General features: G+C 41.6%; 1 protein-coding gene across 8 annotated transcripts in view; it reads right to left on the reverse strand.

Annotated features, from left to right (window-relative positions):
- The window catches only part of LOC123515520 (DNA N6-methyl methyltransferase-like), a 63,269-nt gene that overhangs the window by 15,312 nt on the left and 27,671 nt on the right, over positions 1–20,286 (reverse strand). For 2 of the 8 annotated variants that reach the window (XM_045274213.1, XM_045274214.1), the window contains exons 2-4: positions 16,801–16,862; positions 882–1,060; positions 176–260 (exon numbers count right to left, since the gene is read on the reverse strand). In XM_045274213.1, coding sequence (XP_045130148.1) covers positions 176–260; positions 882–1,031 — 235 coding nt within the window. In that variant the 5' untranslated portion in view covers positions 1,032–1,060; positions 16,801–16,862. The other 6 variants (XM_045274210.1, XM_045274217.1, XM_045274212.1 and 3 more) reach the window with 6 other exon arrangements.

Consider the following 20,286-nt stretch of genomic DNA (forward strand, 5'->3'; position numbering starts at 1 on the left):
AGGGAGTTTCTGGTGGATGCAGAATATGCACATGATGGAAAATAAGCATGAGCAAGATAATGAAGTATGAATGGTAAATATATTAAAAAACTACGTGGTATAATGGGTATTAGTTACCATGGAAGATATTTTTTACTGCTGTTTATATATCAGTGAAATACTATCGTATACTCACCTTTCTTCTTCTTCTTTCTCTTTGGTTCTAATGTTTCTTCTCTCTTTCCTTCAAGTCTCTCTGCAATTTTCTGTGCCTGACCATCCTGAAACAATTTGGTGAATGACACACAGGGTAATAGAATCACATACTTGTTGAAATGTTTCACAATATGGAATTAAGTTTTCATTGCTTCACTCACAATACACACAGAGTTATAATGCCCCTGACATGCCTTCACATGACCAATAACATGAAAAAAAGAGAAAAAATAGACCAAAAAAAAAAAAAAATGCTGAACTATTTTCTACTCCCTCAAAAAACTAGTTTGGTAAAGACAATCTCAGCAAGTATTAAAAACTGAGTATCAAAAATTATGTAAAAGTAGCATTAAGTAGACACATTGCAGGGAAGCTCTGGCATACAGTAACAAAAAGATTATAAAACCAAAAATGACCCACTGAAGGCACCAGTCATCATAGAGTAAAGTCTAAACCTGAGGATAAAATCCTGAAACTGTTTAAGTCAAAGGCAGGAAAAAAGATGCAGTGAAGATTTCCAGAGTTTACTAGAGAGTATTAGTTGAAGGAATATTCAATTCAGCCTAAAACTATGTAAATAGGTATAAAAGTTTTGTGGGAGTAGCATGGAACAGACATCATGCTGGATAGACAAGAAAATAGCAGTACCTTGGACTGTCACATGTACACACACAGGCATCAATTACCATAAGAAACGGGGTCCTGATGTCAAAAAGGCCTTGGAAATTTAAAGCCCTTTTTTGGTGGTGGTAAAAGTTGTGTTGGTCAAGAAGCTGGAGCATCCATGCCTCATGGTCTATGACAGCACCACACTCCAGGGACAACACCACAGCCATGTCCTCACTTAGGCAGCAGCTCTTCTCGCCTGAAAGGGGTTTGACACATCATGCTATGTACACTATCATTTAACAGATTCACTACACATTATTAAACTACAGACACATGAACATATAAAAATAAGGGAAGATCCAAGAAGCCATCATGTCTACACATGCATTTCCTTATATAAAACACATCTACCTACTTCCAACTGTCATCCTGATCTATAAATTTGTCCTAACTAATTGACTCAGTACACAGTCTTTATAAGTATTACATCATTTCAAAGATTACATAATCTCAGAAAAAAGAGATATGTGTCATGTACTACAAACTAAAGAACTCAAAGGTTTTCACCTGCAACTCTCAAAAGGTCTTAATCTCCAAATATAGTCTGGCTTCTGGATTTCCCATCTACTGTGACTCAACTGGCAATGCCTCCGTCTTGAGCTCACTGTACTATAGCTAAATCCCAGCCATTTCACAAGCCTTTACTTGCCTGGCAGCTCAGCACCAATATCTACATAAGTGTCTTCAAGGAAATGCTGCTGGTTTGTCATGCTGGTGTGCAACACAGAGCTGAGCAGGACTGTGGTGCCCTGTTAGTTACTTGTGTCTTCTGAAGGAGATGTTTCAATTACAAGTTTGAGAGACATAATCTAGTCATTAGTGTGACAAGCCAGAAAACTGTCTTAACCAAAATAAACTATATGTTTTGAGACAGAAGAATGACAAGCTGGACTTGATTCCAGTGTGACCTATATTGCCCTGAATATGGTGCACCAGGATGCAAACCCCAGCCAATGAACAACCTTTTATTTGCCTTTCAAGACTTGGTCCAGGTAACGTACATCTTTTTGGCTTCACAGTAAATGTTAGCAGAGTATTTGTTACTGAGACCACCAAACACCCAGCCAAGCAAGACCATTTCAGGACCACTGTGCAGCAGTCACTCTGTTCACAGTTAACCTTTGCAGCATTGCAATTGGTAATTCATTCCTCCTCTCAGGTGATTCAGCCATGCTCTTCAATATGGGATGCTGCACTGGCAACAATGGCAAGATTAGCTGCAATGTAATATAATATAATGTCTTTCTCCTCTCCTGTGGATTCACTCACAAGAGTTTTTCTCTGTGTAATTCGGGATTTCCTTTTGGGCTGTATGGTTTGACAACTGGGAAAATTACAGAGTCTTTTTTAGGCCAGCACTCATCTTATATAATAAATAAATAAATAAATAAATAAATAAATAAATAAATAAATAAATAAATAAACAAATAAATAAATAAATATATAAATAAATAAATAAACAAATAAATGAATAGTCTTGTGTGGTGAGGCTGTGGAAAGAAGGAAGGCATGTAGTTAGGAAGACCATAAGGGCAGTTTGCTGAAAAGGAACTGAATGAACAATGAATAAAACATATGAAGACTCACTGATGGTTCCAAAGTGAAATAAATGTAAGATACTTTCCTCTCTTGGAAATTTTCATGCCATCTGTTCTTCTGATCTTACTAATTGCATTCCTCCCTTCCTCTCAAGACCTTGTTGCACAAGGCTTTCTTCCTTCTCTCACCCCTGTTCTGTTCACTTCTCTAACACAAGAATTAACAAGTATTTTCAATCATTCATCCATTGCTCAGATAAACTCTGGAACTCCCTTCCTGCTTCTGTATTTCCTCCTTCCCATGACTTGAACTCTTTCAGAAAGGGAAATTTCAAGATGCTTATTCTTTTAATTTTTTATGAATGTTTTTTACTTTAATTGGGCACTGCCATCTCAGTGGCAGTCCCCAATTTTTTTTTTTTTTCATTTTTCTCTGAGGCCAATGTCCTTCCTATATATGTTAAAGTACTACTATTACTACTACTACTACTATGATTACTACTAATATCTAATAATTATAATAAATAAATACATAAAAACTAACCAAACCTAACTTAATCGACCCTAAGTCCATGGCAGTGATTCAGGTCTGTTACTTATACGGACAGTCTCCTGGAAGAGCCCCTGAAGGGTCTCCTCAATACTGCTGCTTTCTTGGCTGTGTGTGATGGATATTTGGGCACGAAGGTTATATTTTTGTTTTTGATTAGTTCAATATTCATATAATTTAGATTTGAACACTGCTACGGAGTCAACGCCCACAACCCACTCTGGAAGATCGTTCCAACTGTTTACCACTTGGTGGGAGAAAGAAAACTTTTGGTGTTAAGCTGGGCTGTGGACTTGAATAACTTCTTCAAACTCCCCTGAGTGATTGTGTCTTCACACGTCTTGAATAGTCCTTGGTGCATTCACTTTCATATTTTCCACAAAAAATCTTGTATATCTCAATTAGGTCACCTCAAGATCTTCTACATGCCAGAACTGGTAAATTTAGTGTCCACAGTCTTTCTTTATAAGATGTTTTTTACATAATGATAATGCTTGGTAAAAAATATCAAAGGCACATATCTATAGAGGAATCTGTTAAAGGGTCAATATTCTCCTCTAAAAAGTTAGGAGCAAAACATCCACAGGGAGGAATCTCTCAGGGGGGAAGAAAACTGTCGACAGGGGAAGTAACTTGATGGCAATTGGTCCACAAGGGAAGGCAGGAGTGAAGTTAAAGTAGGCAGAAATTCTGGGGGCAATTTATATCTTCATGTAAAAGGGCTATTGACCACGGGTTTAAAAAAAAAAAAATAAATAAATAAATAAATAAAATAAATAAATAAATAAATAAAATGCTGAGGTGTCAACCCGCGCAGGAAAAGTGGTAAAAAGGACTATCTAAAACTGGAGAAGTGACTTTAAACTTCCCTCTTGAAAATCATTGGTCATAACATACAAACATAGCCACTGCTAGAATATATCAGTGAAAGGAAAGGAAGACTGAGTATAATGGACAACTCCTGTATTAGTAATGGGAAAAATAAGGGTGAACGCAAAAATTAACTATAAAGTCTTCTGTAGTGAGGAAATAACCTTGACCTACTAATTTCCAGGCAGACTGTGTTTACCTTTTTCTCCGTAATACAAAGAAACCAGCGATGAAATGAATGAATATAAATCTAACCTATATCTTAATTGAAAACCCTTATTTCAATATATAAATTTACTGCAGGAAACATTATGATATGAATAATCCTTACTCAAAACAAACTCCTCAAAAGCATTTCTCCATTCATCTACCAGCCACGTCCAAACATCTGCCTATTGCTCTTCTAATCTATAGCCACCAACCACCAACCACTAACACACATCTGTCAACTACCCGTACATTCCACAACCATCTATGACCACCACACCTGCCTACTGCCCGTCTATTCCAGAGTCCAGAGTCACCAACTACCACCACAGGCACCAAGGGCACTCTCATTCATCAGCTGATCAAATCTGGAGTAAGCTACCCCACCACAGCACCACACAGCATATATTTATCCGCTTATTTCCGCCTATTCCACTCACCTCAAGTCGGAAAGCTCAGAACATAACACTCATGTCTAGTTCTGTCCGTTTCTATTAAACAGAACCACATACATATATATTCAGCGTCAGTTTTAAATTAGCCCATGGAGACGCTGTTTCTAATGACGCTTCTAATTTACTCGAGTCTAATACCTGTCGATCATGTGTTGCCATCCATTCCCTCCTCTCTCATGTCACTTTGTATATAATCTTTCCATTTCATCCTCGGTGTTCCTCGGCCTCCATATCCAGCAGTCCCAGAGCTGACGGCTCTCCTCATCACTTAATTGCTCTATCCCATCTCATTTGTCATTATGTACTGTACGTACGTTCTACTCGCTTCGAATCTCCCTCATCTTTACGTGGTCTTTACTGTTCCTCTCTGATCCTAGCATGATTCTTTCCTCCCTCGTTATTGTCAGTCGTCACCTTAAGGCGGGTTCACACTTACCAATTTGCGACTGAAATTGCAAGTCGATTTGCGACTTTGTTTACGTTGTGACGTCACGGAGAAAGGTTTGAAAATGTGTCGATGTAGAGAAGGTTTATGAGTTGTTGCGGGAAAAGAACAAATCTCGGTCCAAGAAAATGAACTATACTCGTACAGCAAAAAATGGTTACGCAAATCGACGTTCAATGAGATCGCTGCTACTCTCGAAGAACTGCTTCCCTCTGTGCAGGGTGTTGTTGGAGATGAGGATTGAATACTTGGGATGATTTAATTTGATCGCAATCGTCATCGTCACCACAGGAAGACATCTTGTTGAGTAGTTGTTTGTTTACATTCACTTCCCGCCAACCAGCTGATACTTTCCAGTTGCTATGTGTGAACGTGTTTCGACTGGATGGGCTCAGTCGATACTTCAAGCGACTTGCAATTTCAGTCACACATTGACATGTGTGAACCCGCTTTTATTACACATCCAAGGCCATATCCTCATTTCTGCTACTTTTTTTTTTTCCTCGATCTCTTCATTTAATTTCTTCAAACGTAATGTCTCTGCTGTTCCATACGTCATCGCCTTCTGTTCCCACAAATTTTACAGGTATTTTCCTACTACACAACGGCCTACCCCTAATACATCCCTCTAACTCCTCCGTCCGGCTTAGATCCTTTTATAGTTACTTTTATTTTATCCTCAATGTCATATGCTGATGTGGAAGGCATTCACTGTAACTCGACTTCATATCCAGCCTGACGCTTTCACATATATATATATTGCTCTTCTTCTGTACACTGTATGTATTGTGTCTTTGTTCGACTTCTTCATCCCTCTACTCTCCCTTGCTAACCTCCAATCATTCATTCTTTGCTCTGTCCCTTCTTTAGACTCCCCCACCAAAACAACATCTCTACATATATCACGTCCCACGGTGTTCCCAGTCTTCACTCGTAGTTATGAGTCAGCACGTTGGTCATCACAATGTTAAAGAGGAACGGACTCAACGCAGTGCCCTGATGCAGCCCTACCTTAAGTCCTCAATCCCAAGCTCGTCCGTCGCGTGACACGTGCCCACTACGCTTCACCCGTCTTGACACTAGGCTACATCCTTCACCAGTCATCTCTCTCTCTCTCTTCTTAGGTAATTCAACCGGTCTGTAAAAAGCCTCAGCTTAACAGACCTGGCCTAATTAATGCTGTTATATCCATCTTATGTAAATATACTTTAAAAAAAGTTAAAGGCCAATAAAGACATGAATCTCTCTCTCTCTCTCTCTCTCTCTCTCTCAGGAGCTACTGCCTCGATCGGTATTCTGTCAGGACTTCTGTGAAAAGTCATGTCTATGAAAACCATGTATAAGTAGGTAATCTTTCTGTTTTACTCTATACTTTTCAGCCATTTACCTCGAAATGAATACTGGGCTTGTTCCTTTTTTTTTTTTTTTTCTGGGAGCGAAAGAAAACTGTGATCTGCTTAACCTCCAATGAAGTATCTCATCCATTATCCTATGCCAAATCTTCCGCATATGTGAAATTAATTAAATTCCACGGTAATTTCCACATTCTTTAACATTTCCTTTCTCCTTGAAGATAGGGACGAACACACCTCTCCCTCCACTAACTTAATTCCTGCTCCTGTGTCTTGTACCAGTACATCAGCTTCCACAGTAACCTCCAAACCTCATTCTTGTAAGTCTTAATAATTGCTTCCACGACTACTCTCTCTCTCTCTCTCTCTCTCTCTCTCTCTCTCATTCCTTAGAATGACTCCATTTTCATGCTGTTCGTCTATTCCATGCCACTTCAGCAATACAATATATGTCATGGTGTAGCAATAGCTAGACCATGGTACATGCTACACCTTTAATCCTATCTCGTCCCTTCATCAGTCTTGTTTTCTTTTTACTAATCTTAGACTGGCTCATTGGTGACATATTCTTTTTTTTCTTTTCTAAATCAGCCAATCAAACACTACGCAGTCTGTTGCCATTTTCATTCATTATAACCTGCTCGGGATATGAATCACACGAAATGTTTTGCACGGAGTACTAGTGACGGGCGGCATCTCCTTCCTTTCTCACTTATAGCCACGAGTCTGGCTTATGCCGAGTCGTTAATACCATTCAGAATTCAGATATTGTTGGTTTGTTACTAAAAACGTGAAAAGACTTGCTGAGAATAAAGTGAGATTGCTGAGTGCTGATTCCTGAGGCTAAAGTATAGAGGCTGAGTGCTGAAGTTTCTAAGAACTGCAACTAAAGAAAATATTTTACTGACTGAGGCTATAGAGCAGCGGTTTCCAAACCTTTTTCTGTCGTTTTCCCCCTGCACCCAATTCAACTATCCTGATTTCCCTCTTCATGTATACGAGGGGAAGAGTAGTCAAAACACGTTTGGTAGATACGTCGCCGTATCTACTAAACGTGTAGGCTACAACAAGCATAAATTCTCTCTCTCTCTCTCTCTCTCTCTCTCTCTCTCTCTCTTAGATATGAGAAAATCCATCTGGGATATCTATATTTTTTTTTTCTGTTGCTAGTAAGCAGTGCAATTAGTTCTCCTGGTAGCCACGTATTTCCCCCTGTGGGAAATTTACCCAAGTTTGGGAAATGTAAGTACGTTGCTATAATATATATAGAGGTCACCAGTTGTATTTTCCCCGTGGCATTTCCTCTAGTTTCTAGTTTGTTTTCTTGTTCTTGTGATATCTGGCTATAAAACTGAATTAATACATATACTGAATGGTAGTGATAAAGGTAATTGGAAAGCATGAGAGAGAGAGAGAGAGAGAGAGAGAGAGAGAGAGAGAGAGCGGTGTTATGCAATCAGCTTCCCAATCCGCTGTGTTAACACGTACGACTATCACGTGAAGCGTCCGCCCAACAAACTCTCACTCACACAACTCGAGGACTTGACACAACCAACCCTTGTACTCTCTCTCTCTCTCTCTCTCTCTCTCTCTCTCGAACAGGTAGCGTGTTTTGTTAAAAATTACGTTTTTATGCAAGTATTCCAATCACTCACCTCAACTATTTTTTTTCAACAATCCTTATGGATTCTCGCAAGGGTGTTTTCATGATCATTTAGTTTAACGGTTTCTTGGAAAATTACCAGAGGAGACGCTTTCTAATAGTTTTCATGATTTCAGAGATAGTTTAACAGGCTTGCATGGAAGTTATAAGGATCTTTAAAGATGTTTTCATGATTCTGGCAATCTGTTATAGCTGATGACACCCATATTCAAAAACACCTTTCCCTCTCACTACGACAATTTTGCAAGGCCACAGAGACAATTAGCCGTGTTATCAGAATGGTTTCTCCTTTTAATAAACAATAAATCTTGCCAATCTATCACAAGAACCGCAATAATACAGTTGAACACGAGTATTTTCATCCGGAGCCTTTGGAAAGCAGTGATGGTGAAAGAGCAAAGCGTTTCAGAATATGGGCCTAATGAGAGCAGCAATGCTAAACGGAGCAGCCCAGACAAGCACCACACATTCACACGCACAGCTCCGTCGATCCTAGATATTCATGAAAAACCCTACTACATCCAAAGCGAAAGAAAATGAGTAGCAAGAAAATCCTGAATTTGGTAGTAATTTAACAGAAAAATCTGCTTCATTGACAGCAAAGCAGCCATGAGAATGCGACGAATGATCTTGGTGACCTTGAGAAGTAATTCGTGTGAAACTCCCTAGCATTTCAAAATACAGAGCGTGGTAGCGTATCGGCTTGTTGGTGCCGTGGCGTTGTGGCTAGATGACATGACTGATAATAATTTTTCTTTATCATCTATTAATTTCATTTATTTTTGTTTATGTGAGCGGGGTGCGGGTGGAGGTCTATGAACATTTGAGAAAAAAAAAAAAAAAGCCTGTTGAGGTGTCAGCTCCTAAAGAAAAGGGCCAAAAGGATTATCGTACATTTGTAAAGTTTCTTGAAACCTCACTCTTGAAAGATTTCATGTCATAGAAATGGGAAAATACAGAAGCAGAACGGGATTTCTGGAGTTAAAAAGTAAAAGGGTTAAAAGATTGAGAACACTGGTAAGCTATTGCACTAGAAAGGTGGACAGAATAAGGGATGAAGGAGAGAAAGATCTTGTACAGCGAGGCCGCGGGAGACGCATGCAGTTAGGAGTATCCGAAAAGCAGTTAGTAAAAAGCGATGCGATATGACAAAATATTCAGCATAATAATTATGATTCGAACCTACATTGAAGATAGTTTGGGGGTCTTGTTTCTACCTAGACCCCACAAAAAATATATAAGCAAATAAGTCATCCAAACAGAGAAGTAAAGTGTGTGTGTGTGTGTGTGTGTGTGTGTGTTTCACTGTTTGATCTGCTGCAGTCTCTGACGAGACAGCCAGACGTTACCCTACGGAGCGAGCTCAGAGCTCATTATTTCCGATTTTCGGATAGGCCTGAGACCAGGCACAACACCACACACCGGGACAACAAGGTCACAACTCCTCGATTTACATCCCGTACCTACTCACTGCTAGGTGAACAGGGGCTACACGTGAAAGGACACACACCCAAATATCTCCACCCGGCCAGGGAATCGAACCCCGGTCCTCTGGCTTGTGAAGCCAGCGCTCTAACCACTAAGCTACCGGGCCTGTGTGTGTGTGTGTGTGTGTGTGTGTGTGTGTGTGTGTGTGTGTGTGTGAAATTACCAGCCTGATAGATAGATAGGAGGGAAAGATGGGCAGATAGATACAAAGTTAGATAGTTCAAATCAATCACAGTATTTATTTCTTTTCATCAGGAGGAGGTAAGTAAATTTGACAAAGATCTCCGTTAGTTGCCCGTCTATTCCAGCTCAGCCCAGCATCCCTCTTCCTTTCACTTCATAGGCTCTATAGAACGCACAGGCAAGACACAGGCGGCCAGGCAGTTAGTTTATTTGAATACTCCAACCCCTTCCCCCCCTCCTTCGCATCCTCCCTCTTCCCTAAACAGCCTCATCACCATTACCATTATCATTGTCCATCACCATTGCATGTATTATGCCACCACCACCGCCACTACCACCAATGTTCACTATTATTTTTTATCACCACCGCGTCATACTGCCATAGCGTCACTCCTCATTCACCATCATCACTACCACTATACCATGCATTATCACCACCTCTATTCTATCACCATTACGTTTTTGTATACCATCACTTCGCCACCACACTACCACAATGGCTACTCCTATATCACTACATCACCGCAAACACCACCACCACACCATCGCAACATCACTACTGCTCTACATGTGTAATCACCACCACCACCACCACCACACTCTGACATTACTCGTTAACATTAAGTCGGTTATAACTTCATACAGTTTCAATTTGCTTCGCGTTTACTTCACTAAGGATTTAACTTCTATTCTGCTGAGTCTAAGCAAAACTTTCCCGTAATATCCATGATTTCAAGACGTAATTTTATGCTAAGCTCTCGTAAGTATTTCCGTAGCGTAAAAAGATGAAATTAGCTATCTGTCTTCTCTCGTTTCTCTATTGTGTCTCCATGCAAGGATTTCTTTTATGATTATGGTGCTATGATGGTTAAGGAAGGACGACTATAAGAGTAAATGGGCTAAGTACAGCGAATTAGCGTTCCCCTTGAGCAAGAAAAGGAGGTAGCTATGTGATGCGTGAAAGATCCCAAGTCATTATATCCATGCATATACGTCAGTCAATAGACATTCTGAAATGCTTCTATTTATACCCCGAGTTGAAGTGATACCTTCTATCGTCTTATCTTTTGTGGTCCTATTGGCAATTTAACAATATTTACACGCTCTAATAGGAGAAACATTCTTGAGAATTCGGTTAGTCATCTCGGTAGTGTTAGAAAACAGTCGTAGTGAGAGAACAAAGCGTTTCCGAATTTATAGTTCTACGTTTGCTCCACCTTCTATTACACACACACACACACACACACACACACACACACACACACACACACACCGCGTAGTGCAGTGGTTAGTACGCTCGACTCACAATCGAGAGGGCCGGGTTCGAATCCTGGTAAGCGGCGAGTCAAAATGGGCAAGTCTCTTAATGTGTGGCCCCTGTTCACCTAGCAGTAAATAGGTACAGGATGTAACTCGAGGGGTTGTGGCTTCGCTTTCCCGGTGTGTGGAATGTGGTGTGGTCTCAGTCCTACCCGAAGATCGGTCTATGAGTTCTGACCTCGCTCTGTAACGGGGAAGACTGGCTGGGTGACCAGCAGACGACCGAGGTGAAGGTGAATCACACACACACACACACACACACACACACACACACACACACACACACACACAACGTAGTGTAGTGGTTAGCACATTCGGCTTACAACCAAGAGGACCCGGGTTCGAGTCCCGGGAGCGGCAAGGCAAATGGGCGAGCCTCTCAATGTGTAGCCTCTGTTCACCTGGCAGCAAGTATATGTACGGGATGTAACTCGAGGGGTTGTGGCCTTACTTTCCTGGTGTATGGTGTGTGATGTGGTCTCAGTCCTACCCAAAGATCGGTCAGTTAGAGCTTTGAGCTCTTTCCGTAGGGGAAAGGCTGGCTGGGTGACCAGCAGACGACCATGGTGAATAAAACACACACACACACACACACACACACACACACACACACACACACACACACACACACATCATGGACCATATTCTGAAACATTTCTGGTCGCATCTCGATTACTTACTTTCAAGTCTCTACATCGTCGAAATTACACAAGTTTTTAAGCTTTCTTTATGATTCCAGTGACAGATAAAACAAATTCTACTTTACTGAGAGGAGAAACACTTGAAAACTCCGACCATTTATCTTTGTGGCTTTTGAAAATAGTCGTGGTGAGAAAGCAAGGTGTTTCTGTATAAGGGTCATAACAACACTTAAGATTCTATAGTGATACACATAAAGAAAATTCTACAATATGAACAAGAAAACTCTTGAAAACTAGACTATAATAATGATATCAATGTTTTTTTTTTCATGTAATCGTGATGAGAGAGCAAAATGTTTCTGAATACTAGTCCATAACAGATCACCACCACCAACACCGGCACCAGGCACACACCAGTGTTGGGTGAGGCGCCTGTGTGCTGCGCCGCACCACTTGAGGGCACAAGGAGCGTCTCAATAAGGCGGCGTCCCGGGCAGCGCGCGACCAACACACAATCATAGCCATTGTTTGCCTATCAGCCTCACAGATGAAAAAAGTAAAAAGCATTCCTTTCACCCATGAAGGTCGGGAAATGCTTTCATCCTCTTCCTTGGCATTTCATGTTTTTTGGTGCAAGGATAGGTGCAAAAAGTAAAGTGCATTCACTGCCCCGCCCTCTCTCTCTCTCTCTCTCTCTCTCTCTCTCTCTCTCTCTCTCTCTCTCTCTCTCTCTCAGTATCTAGATCCTCCCTCACCATCGAGAGCAGTAATACATACATTTTACTTGTATTGTGGTCTAATGCTGTGGCTTGTTTCTGTGTGCTGTACAGTACAGTAGTGCAATTACATTAGTCAGGAAGTGATGATATGCTGCTCTTTGAAAATCTCTCTCTCTCTCTCTCTCTGCAACGTGCCTTGGTATGTTATACACACATCATATATAATAAAAAATTTTCCTGTTTGAAGAAGTAATTTGTCTACAGTATTACTATTTGCAAGGAAGGACGATACTTCATGGGTAACACAACAGTAACAGTGGTAGTGGTGGTGGTGGTGCTACGAAGTCTGAGCAGGAATGAGGAACCTGATACTCTTCCACAACGATGAGTATGAGGCTTGGGGATGCGTGGTGGTGGTGCTGCGTCCGTGCGAGCGAGCGAGAGAGGACGGTGAGCCGGGAGGGAAGGAAGGACAGAGAGAAAGAGTGTGAGCGGGACAGGGAAGCTGGCTGGCTGGTCCACCAAATCCTCAGAAGTCGTCGTGGGAGAATGCAAAGTGAGGAGATTAGAAGATAGAGGGAGGAGAAGGAAAGAGAGAGAATTCGCAAGGAAGGGGAAGAAAGACACGCTCTGGTAATGGACGATATGAAAAGATTGCACAGAAAAGGGAAATGGCAAGGCGAAGATGGAAGAGGAAGGGATTGGGGGAGAACAGCGGGAAGCGTGGGTGGGGAGAGGGTGGCGGTGGTGGTGGGGGAGTGAAGTGTGGATCTCTCTCCCTCTCTCCCTTACTACCTACATCCCCGCCCTCTCCCTATCAACGAACCTCTCTCTCTCTCTCTCTCTCTCTCTCTCTCTCTCCATCTGCGGGAGACGGACCGAGGCTGACCTTCCACCCTCGGCCGCCGCAGTGGATCACCTTCCCAGTAGATCATTTCGCCTGCTCCCCGCAATCAATAACTATTTAGCAAGATATCTCTGCCCACAATCATCTACTTACACGTTCAAGAATTTTAGCATGAAGGCCTGTGTCTCTCTCTCTCTCTCTCTCTCTCTCTCTCTCTCTCTCTCTCTCTCTCCACTATTTTCAAAAGCCATAGATGATGGTCCAGTTTCCTACGTGTGTTTCTCTTGATAGTAATGCAGAAATTTTGTTAATCTGTCGGTAAAGCTTTAAAAACACGTGTAACGTCTTTTGAAAGTAGTCACAGTGGAGGTGCTGGGCAGAAATGTTTCAGAATGTGGTTATGAATGCCACCATACCCTTGTCACCCATTTAGGAAACCGCAGATATACGCTCACTTTTTTTAAATAATAAGCAACGGTTGCTAATTATGTTACGGCTCGATCCTTGTTGATAGTTTTAGAGATCGCCACTCAAGCAAGGTCCGGCTCGCCACAGATCTCTCGTCTCCACCTTATTTACTGTTTTCTGCGCCTTCCGTTACACCCGCCACTCGCATGTCTTCCCTTACTGCATCCATAAATCTTCCCTATGGTCTTCTTCCTGCCTGGCTGATCCAATCTCCTCCTTCCTTCATCACTACATATATTCAAATTGACTTATGTAGCTACACTGGTCCAAATAATCAAGTATCCTCATAAGTAAAGTGTCATGCATTCACCCACGTGCGTAGTACATCACTCCTCGCTTGACCGCGACCACCACCACCACCACCATGACCACCACTCCCTCCTAAATCAGCCAAGCATGCATCCTCTAACTGACAACAATAATGAGTAACCTGTTCTTCTCTTATGTTACGTTCTTACGTGATGTTCTCTTTCCTTTCATACCAAGCTTGCCTAATATTTATATGCACACACACGCAACTCCATCACAAACAAATTTCACCTCTTACCCATTTCTCACCCTTCCCTCTCGTTACGTCTACGTCTTTATTTCCAATCCACTGTCCCCACCCACACGACGCTCCTGCCTCCTTTCCCTTCTCCCTTCTCCCAGCAGCTTGCCATCCGCGTGCCCTGGGGGGAAAGAATGGGAGGGGCGGAGAGAGGCGGGGCCAGGCTGGGAGGCGAGCGTCGGATGGGTAACTTTAGGGGGGTGGCAGGGATAGCAGGAGGCACAGAGGAGAGGCAGTAGGGGAGGGTACGGTGGTGTGGTGGTGGTCTGATGTGGGTGGATGTGGTTAGTGTGTGTGTGTGTGTGTGTGTGTGAGCATTAGTATTACTGGCTTACATGTTTTGTATGTTGGTTTCAGTGCTTTGTTGTGTTGGCTTATCGAGGGAGTGGTTCTGTTTGGGTTATTTTGAGAGAGAGAGAGAGAGAGAGAGAGAGAGAGAGAGAGAGAGAGAGAGAGAGAGAGAGAGAGATTCTCAGGTTCTCAGTACGCTCTCATTTCACTGCACGAAGTAAACTGACATAAGAGAAGCACACTGATATAGTATGGAAGAAGAGCAGAGGTGAAATCTGTAGGTAATGTCGATGGTGGGGAGAGAGTATACGTGTAGAAAAGATGCTCGTTGGTATTGTAGTGTGGGTGTGGCTACGTGTATGGTAGTGCAGTTGGGAGTGGCTATATATGTACCCAAAGAAACACCAAGAGATGAAATACGACAGAACAAAGAGGAATATGAGATGATAATAGAAGGAGGAAAGAGGGTAAAATGAATAAATGAAGGAGGAAGAAGATAAACATGAAAGCAGGGAGCAAGATCACAATAAACTATTACAACCTGGTTGATAAGAGACAAGGAGACCACCGAGGAGAGATTAGGAATGCAAAAAGATAGTGCATCATTTGACCAATAGTCTGAAACACTGCTCTCTTACCACAACAATTTTCTAAGGCCACGGAGATGATAAGCAAGATTCTCAAAAGCGTTTCTCCTGTTAATACTGTTTAGAAATCTCGTTAGTCACTATAATCATAAAAAGAGCCATCAAACCTGTGTAGCTTCAATAAAAGGCCTTTTGAATGTAGTAGAGATGCGCCATCGAAATGTTTCAGAATATAGTCCTGCTTGTATGATGAAACGCTCTATAATGTGGCCTTTTTCAAAGACCACAGAGATGATTAGACGGGTTCTCATGAGTGTTCCTTCTGTTATAGTGTATGAATAACGTTAATCTGTCACTGGAATAATGAAGAAAAAGTACCCTTTAAGCTTCTGTAACTTCAATAAAAGGCCTTTTTAATGCAGTGGAGGTGCAGAACAAAATTATTTTGGAATAAGACTGAAGGTGTTCATGAAGCTGTAACAGAAGGTTCCGTCCAGAATTGAGAAGCTTCATATACTTTAATTACTTTTATCGAGTTGATTGAACATTTAAAATTTTGTTCAAGTATATAACCATTACAACTCATACATCCTTCACCATGATACCCAGGTTCTAGGTGGTTACACCTAAGATAAGCTTGGGTAGTGTTATGGGCCCTAATATGGGTACCACTATGAATAAAATCGCTTGCGCCACTAATGCATGGGTGGAAGTTGAACAGCGCTTCCCATACTCTTTAAGTTACCTACAGGCGCTATAGGCCATACCATAAAAAAGAAAAAAATGGTGTCTGATAACAAGATATGTTCTATTATATGGTATGTAGACATAAGTAGGGAGGATGAAAGGGATGATTATTGAACTATAGTGTGTTCTTCGTTGAATATATTCACGAAGACTATTGATACAACGCATTACAAGAAAGAGAGAGAGAGAGAGAGAGAGAGAGAGAGAGAGAGAGAGAGAGAGAGAGAGAGAGAGAGAGAGAGAGAGAGAGAGAGAGAGAGAGAGAGAGAGAGAGAGAGAGAGATGCACTTCCACAGAATTTAAGTCCTCACATTTCCTAAAAAGTTGTTCATTTATGTCACCTGCCATAAGTAAACCTCGTGGAAAAAAAAAAAAAGGAAACGGTAAACAACTGGTAGAAGAAGATGAAGAAGATGAAGAAGAAGAAGAAGAAGAGGAGGAGGAGGAGGAGGAGGAGGAGGAGGAGGAGGAGGAGGAGGAGGAGGAGGAAGAAGAAGAAGAAGAAGAAGAAGAAGAAGAAGAAGAAGAAGATAAAAAGATGAAGTTGAAGGCAAAAATGAGTGCAAGTTAATGATATCACGATATCCTATATAGTAGTGACATTTCTACGCATTCTGTAGTTATAGTTACGATACCTCTTCCTTGCTTAAATTTCTTTCCTCCTTCATCCTTTTTATTTCCTCTCCTTTCCCTCTTCCCTCTTCCACTCTCTATTTGCTCTCTCGCTTCCTCTTTCTTTCGTCTCACATCTCTTCTACATACCTTTCTTACCCTTCACCTATCCTCCCTCACCTTTCTCCTCCTACACTCCCCAAATACTATTTTGTTCTCTTCCTTCTCATATATTTCCCTCCTTTACCCATCTTTTAACCCTTCCCTTTCTCTTACATTATGCTATCATGCTTTCCTCCTTCCCGCGTTTCTCATCTCCTCTCTTTCTTACCATTCCTCTATCCTTTTTTCCTCTCCATTTCTACAACACCTCTTGTCCTGCGTCATCGCCGCTTTGTCTTACCTCTGCCGTTCTTGTCTGGCTTGGCGTCTCCTCTGCCTGGTATTCTTACGTCTATGCACCACCTGTTGAGACAGAGGAAGTATTGTCAAGCGTTTCGTATTCTCAAACACTTCTGTGCTTAACCTCCACTATTTCAAAAGGGTTTTATCTAAATATATTCTAGCTTTTAAGGTGTTTTTACGGTTCTAGGGACAGATTGACAAGATATCTACATTACTAACTGGAAAACGCTCTTGAAAAACCTCACCAGCCATCTTTGCGGCCTCCTAAATAGCGTTTCTCTACATCTATCAAAATTGTGATGAAAGTTGCAAACGAGTGTTTCCTTGATGGTATTGTTGGTTTGGTATATAGTGCTTTGTCTGTTGTCGAGGTAGAAAGGAAATACATTGAATAAGTTATAGTGAAAGTTGCATGGGGTCTTCTAGAATGCGTTCGTGTTTCTGTTGATAGTTTGGTAAGGCTACAGCTTTGTCCTATTACTGTGTCCACCCGCTTCGTGTTAATGTAGGCAGCAAGGAGGATTGAACGGGCTATACTAAAAGGTATATGCAGGGTCTTCATGAGTGTTTTCTGACTGTGTTCATAGAGCGATAAAACAACTTTCTTATCCGTATCACCACATGTCAATATAGGAAGCATCGATTTAACAAGGTAGTATGACGAAAGGCACAGGAATTTTCACTAATGCATTTCTATTCTACGTTAACAGTTTTATTAAGATAACTATGCTTTCTTTTCTATGTCCACCCATCACATGTCAATATAGAGAGCAAGGGAGGATTCGTATTCTCAAACGTTTCGGCGTCTTTTATTGGTAACATTTAAAAAGCCACTTTCTCTGATAAAATAGATAAATGATACATGATAAAATAGAATAATAGAAAAAAGAGAGTATAGAATAAGATACTAATTAAGTACTAAGCAGATCGTTACAATGTGTTGAAATGAATTTAGTTTGATAAGTGTCTTGATACTCTCATATCGAAATAACTTTGTATATGTGGTGGCATTCTCGATTTTTTTTTTTTTTTTTTTTTTTTACGTAGGGAAGAGAGCCAGCCAAGGGCAAAAAAAGAAAGATTAAAATAAAAGGCCCACTTGAATGCTGGATCTCTAAAAAGTGTAAAAGCGTCAGCCAAAGTTGGGGAGCAAATGCCTCGATACCTCCCTCTTAAAAGAAGACAAGTAGTAGGAATTTGGAAATACAGATGCAAGGAGGGAGTTCCACAGTTCACCAGTGAAAGGGATGAATGATTGAGAGTACTCGTTAACTCTTGCGTTAGAGAGTTGGACAGAATAGGGATGAGAGGAAGAAGAAAGCCTTGTGCAGCGAGGCCGCAGGAGGAGGGGAAGCATGCAGTTAGCAAGATCAGTAGAACAGTTAGCATGAAAATAGCGATAAAAGATAGAAAGAGATGCAACATTCCTGCGGTGAGAAAAAGGCTGAAGACAGTTAGTCGGAGGAGGGAAGTTGATGAGACGAAGAGCTTTTGATTCCACCCTATCTAGTAAAACTGTGTGACTGGAACCCCCAAACATGCGAAGAGTACTCCATACAGGGACGGATAAGGCCCTTATACAGAGTAAGCAGTTGGAGGGCGAGAAAACTGGCGGAGACGCCTCAGAACACCTAACTTCATAGAAGCTGTTTTAGCAAGAGATGAGATGTGAAGTTTCCAGTTAAGATTATGAGCAAAGGACAGACCGAGGATATTCATTGTGGAAGAGGGAGACAGTTGAGTGTCATTGAAGAAGAGGGATAGTTGTCTGGAAGGTTGTGTCGAGTTGATAGATGGAGGAATTGAGTTTTGAGGCATTCAAAACTACAAGATTTTATCTGCCTCAATCGGAAATCTTAGAAAGATCATGCGTTCTGCGGCGTCCCTGGGTGATCTGTTGACTTCCTGAAGGGTTGGTCGTCTCTGAAAGAACGTGGAAAGATGTAGGGTGGTATCATCAGCGTAGGAGTGGATAGGGCAAGAAGTTTGGTTAAGAAGGTCATTAATGAATAATAGAAAGAGAGTGGGGTGACAGGACAGAACCCTGAGGAACACCACTATTAATAGGTTTAGGAGAAGAACAGTGGCCGCCTACCACAGCAGCAATAGAGCGGTCGGAAAGGAAACTTGAGATAAAGTTGCAGAGAGAAGGATAGAAGCCGTAAGAGGGCAGTTTTGAAATCAAAGCTTTATGCCAGACTCTATCAAAAGCTTTTGATATGTCTAACGCTACAGCAAAAGTTTCACCGAAATCTCTAAAAGAGGATGACCAAGACTCAGTAAGGAAAGCCAGAAGATCACCAGTAGAGCGACCTTGACGGAAGCCATACTGGCGATCAGACAGAAGATTGTGAAGTGACAGATGTTTGAGAATCTTCCTATTCAGGATAGATTCAAAAACTTTAGACAAGCAAGAGATTAAAGCTATAGGACGGTAGTTTGAGGGGTTAGAACGGTCACCCTTTTAGGAACAGGCTGAATGTAGGCGAACTTCCAGCAGGAAGGAAAGGTAGAAGTCGATAGACAAAGTTGGAAGAGTTTGGCCAGGCAAGGTGCAAGCACAGAAGCACAGTTTTTGAGAACAATAGGAACCCCATCAGGCCATAAGCGAGGGCATGGAAAACATCATTACGAAGAATTTTGATTGTAGACATGAAATAGTCAGAGGGAGGAGGAGAGGGAGGACAAGCCCAGAATCGTCCAAGGTGGAGTTGTGAGCAAAGGTTTGAGAAAAGAGTTCAGCTTTAGAGACAGAAGAGATGGCAGTGGTGCCATCAGGATGAAATAAAGGAGGAAAGATGAAGAAGTGAAGTTATTTGAGATGTTTTTGGCTAGATGCCAGAAGTCACGAGGAGAGTTTGAGTTTGAAAGATTTTGACATTTTCTATTTATGAAAGAGTGTTTGGCAAGTTGAAGAACAGACTTGGCATGATTCCGGGCAGAGATATAAAGTGCATGAGATTCAGGAGATGGAAGGCTCAAGTACCTTTTGTGGGCAACCTCTCTATCATGTATAGCACGAGAACAGGCTGAGTTAAACCAAGGTTTAGAAGGTTTAGGCTGAGATAAAGAATGAGGAATGTACGCCTCCATGCCAGACACTATCACCTCTGTTATGCGCTCAGCACAAAGAGATGGGTCTCTGACAAGGAAGCAGTAATCATTCCAGGGAAAATCAGCATAATACCTCCTCAGGTCCTCCTAACTGGCAGAGGCAAAACGCCAGAGGCACCTTCGCTTTGGGGATCCTGTGGAGGGATTGGAGAAATAGGACATCATCTGTAAAATAATGAAGTGCAGAAACACACACACACACACACACACACACACACACACACACACACACACACACACTCTCTCTCTCTCTCTCTCTCTCTCTCTCTCTCTCTCTCTCTCTCTCTCTCTCTCTCTCTTCTTCTTCTTCTTCTTCTTCTTCTTCTTCTTCTTCTTCTTCTTCCTTTCGCTTGTGTTGGTTTTTTAGTTC

The sequence above is a fragment of the Portunus trituberculatus genome, chromosome 39, assembly GCF_017591435.1.
Source record: "Portunus trituberculatus isolate SZX2019 chromosome 39, ASM1759143v1, whole genome shotgun sequence".
Taxonomy (NCBI): Eukaryota; Metazoa; Arthropoda; class Malacostraca; order Decapoda; family Portunidae; genus Portunus; species Portunus trituberculatus.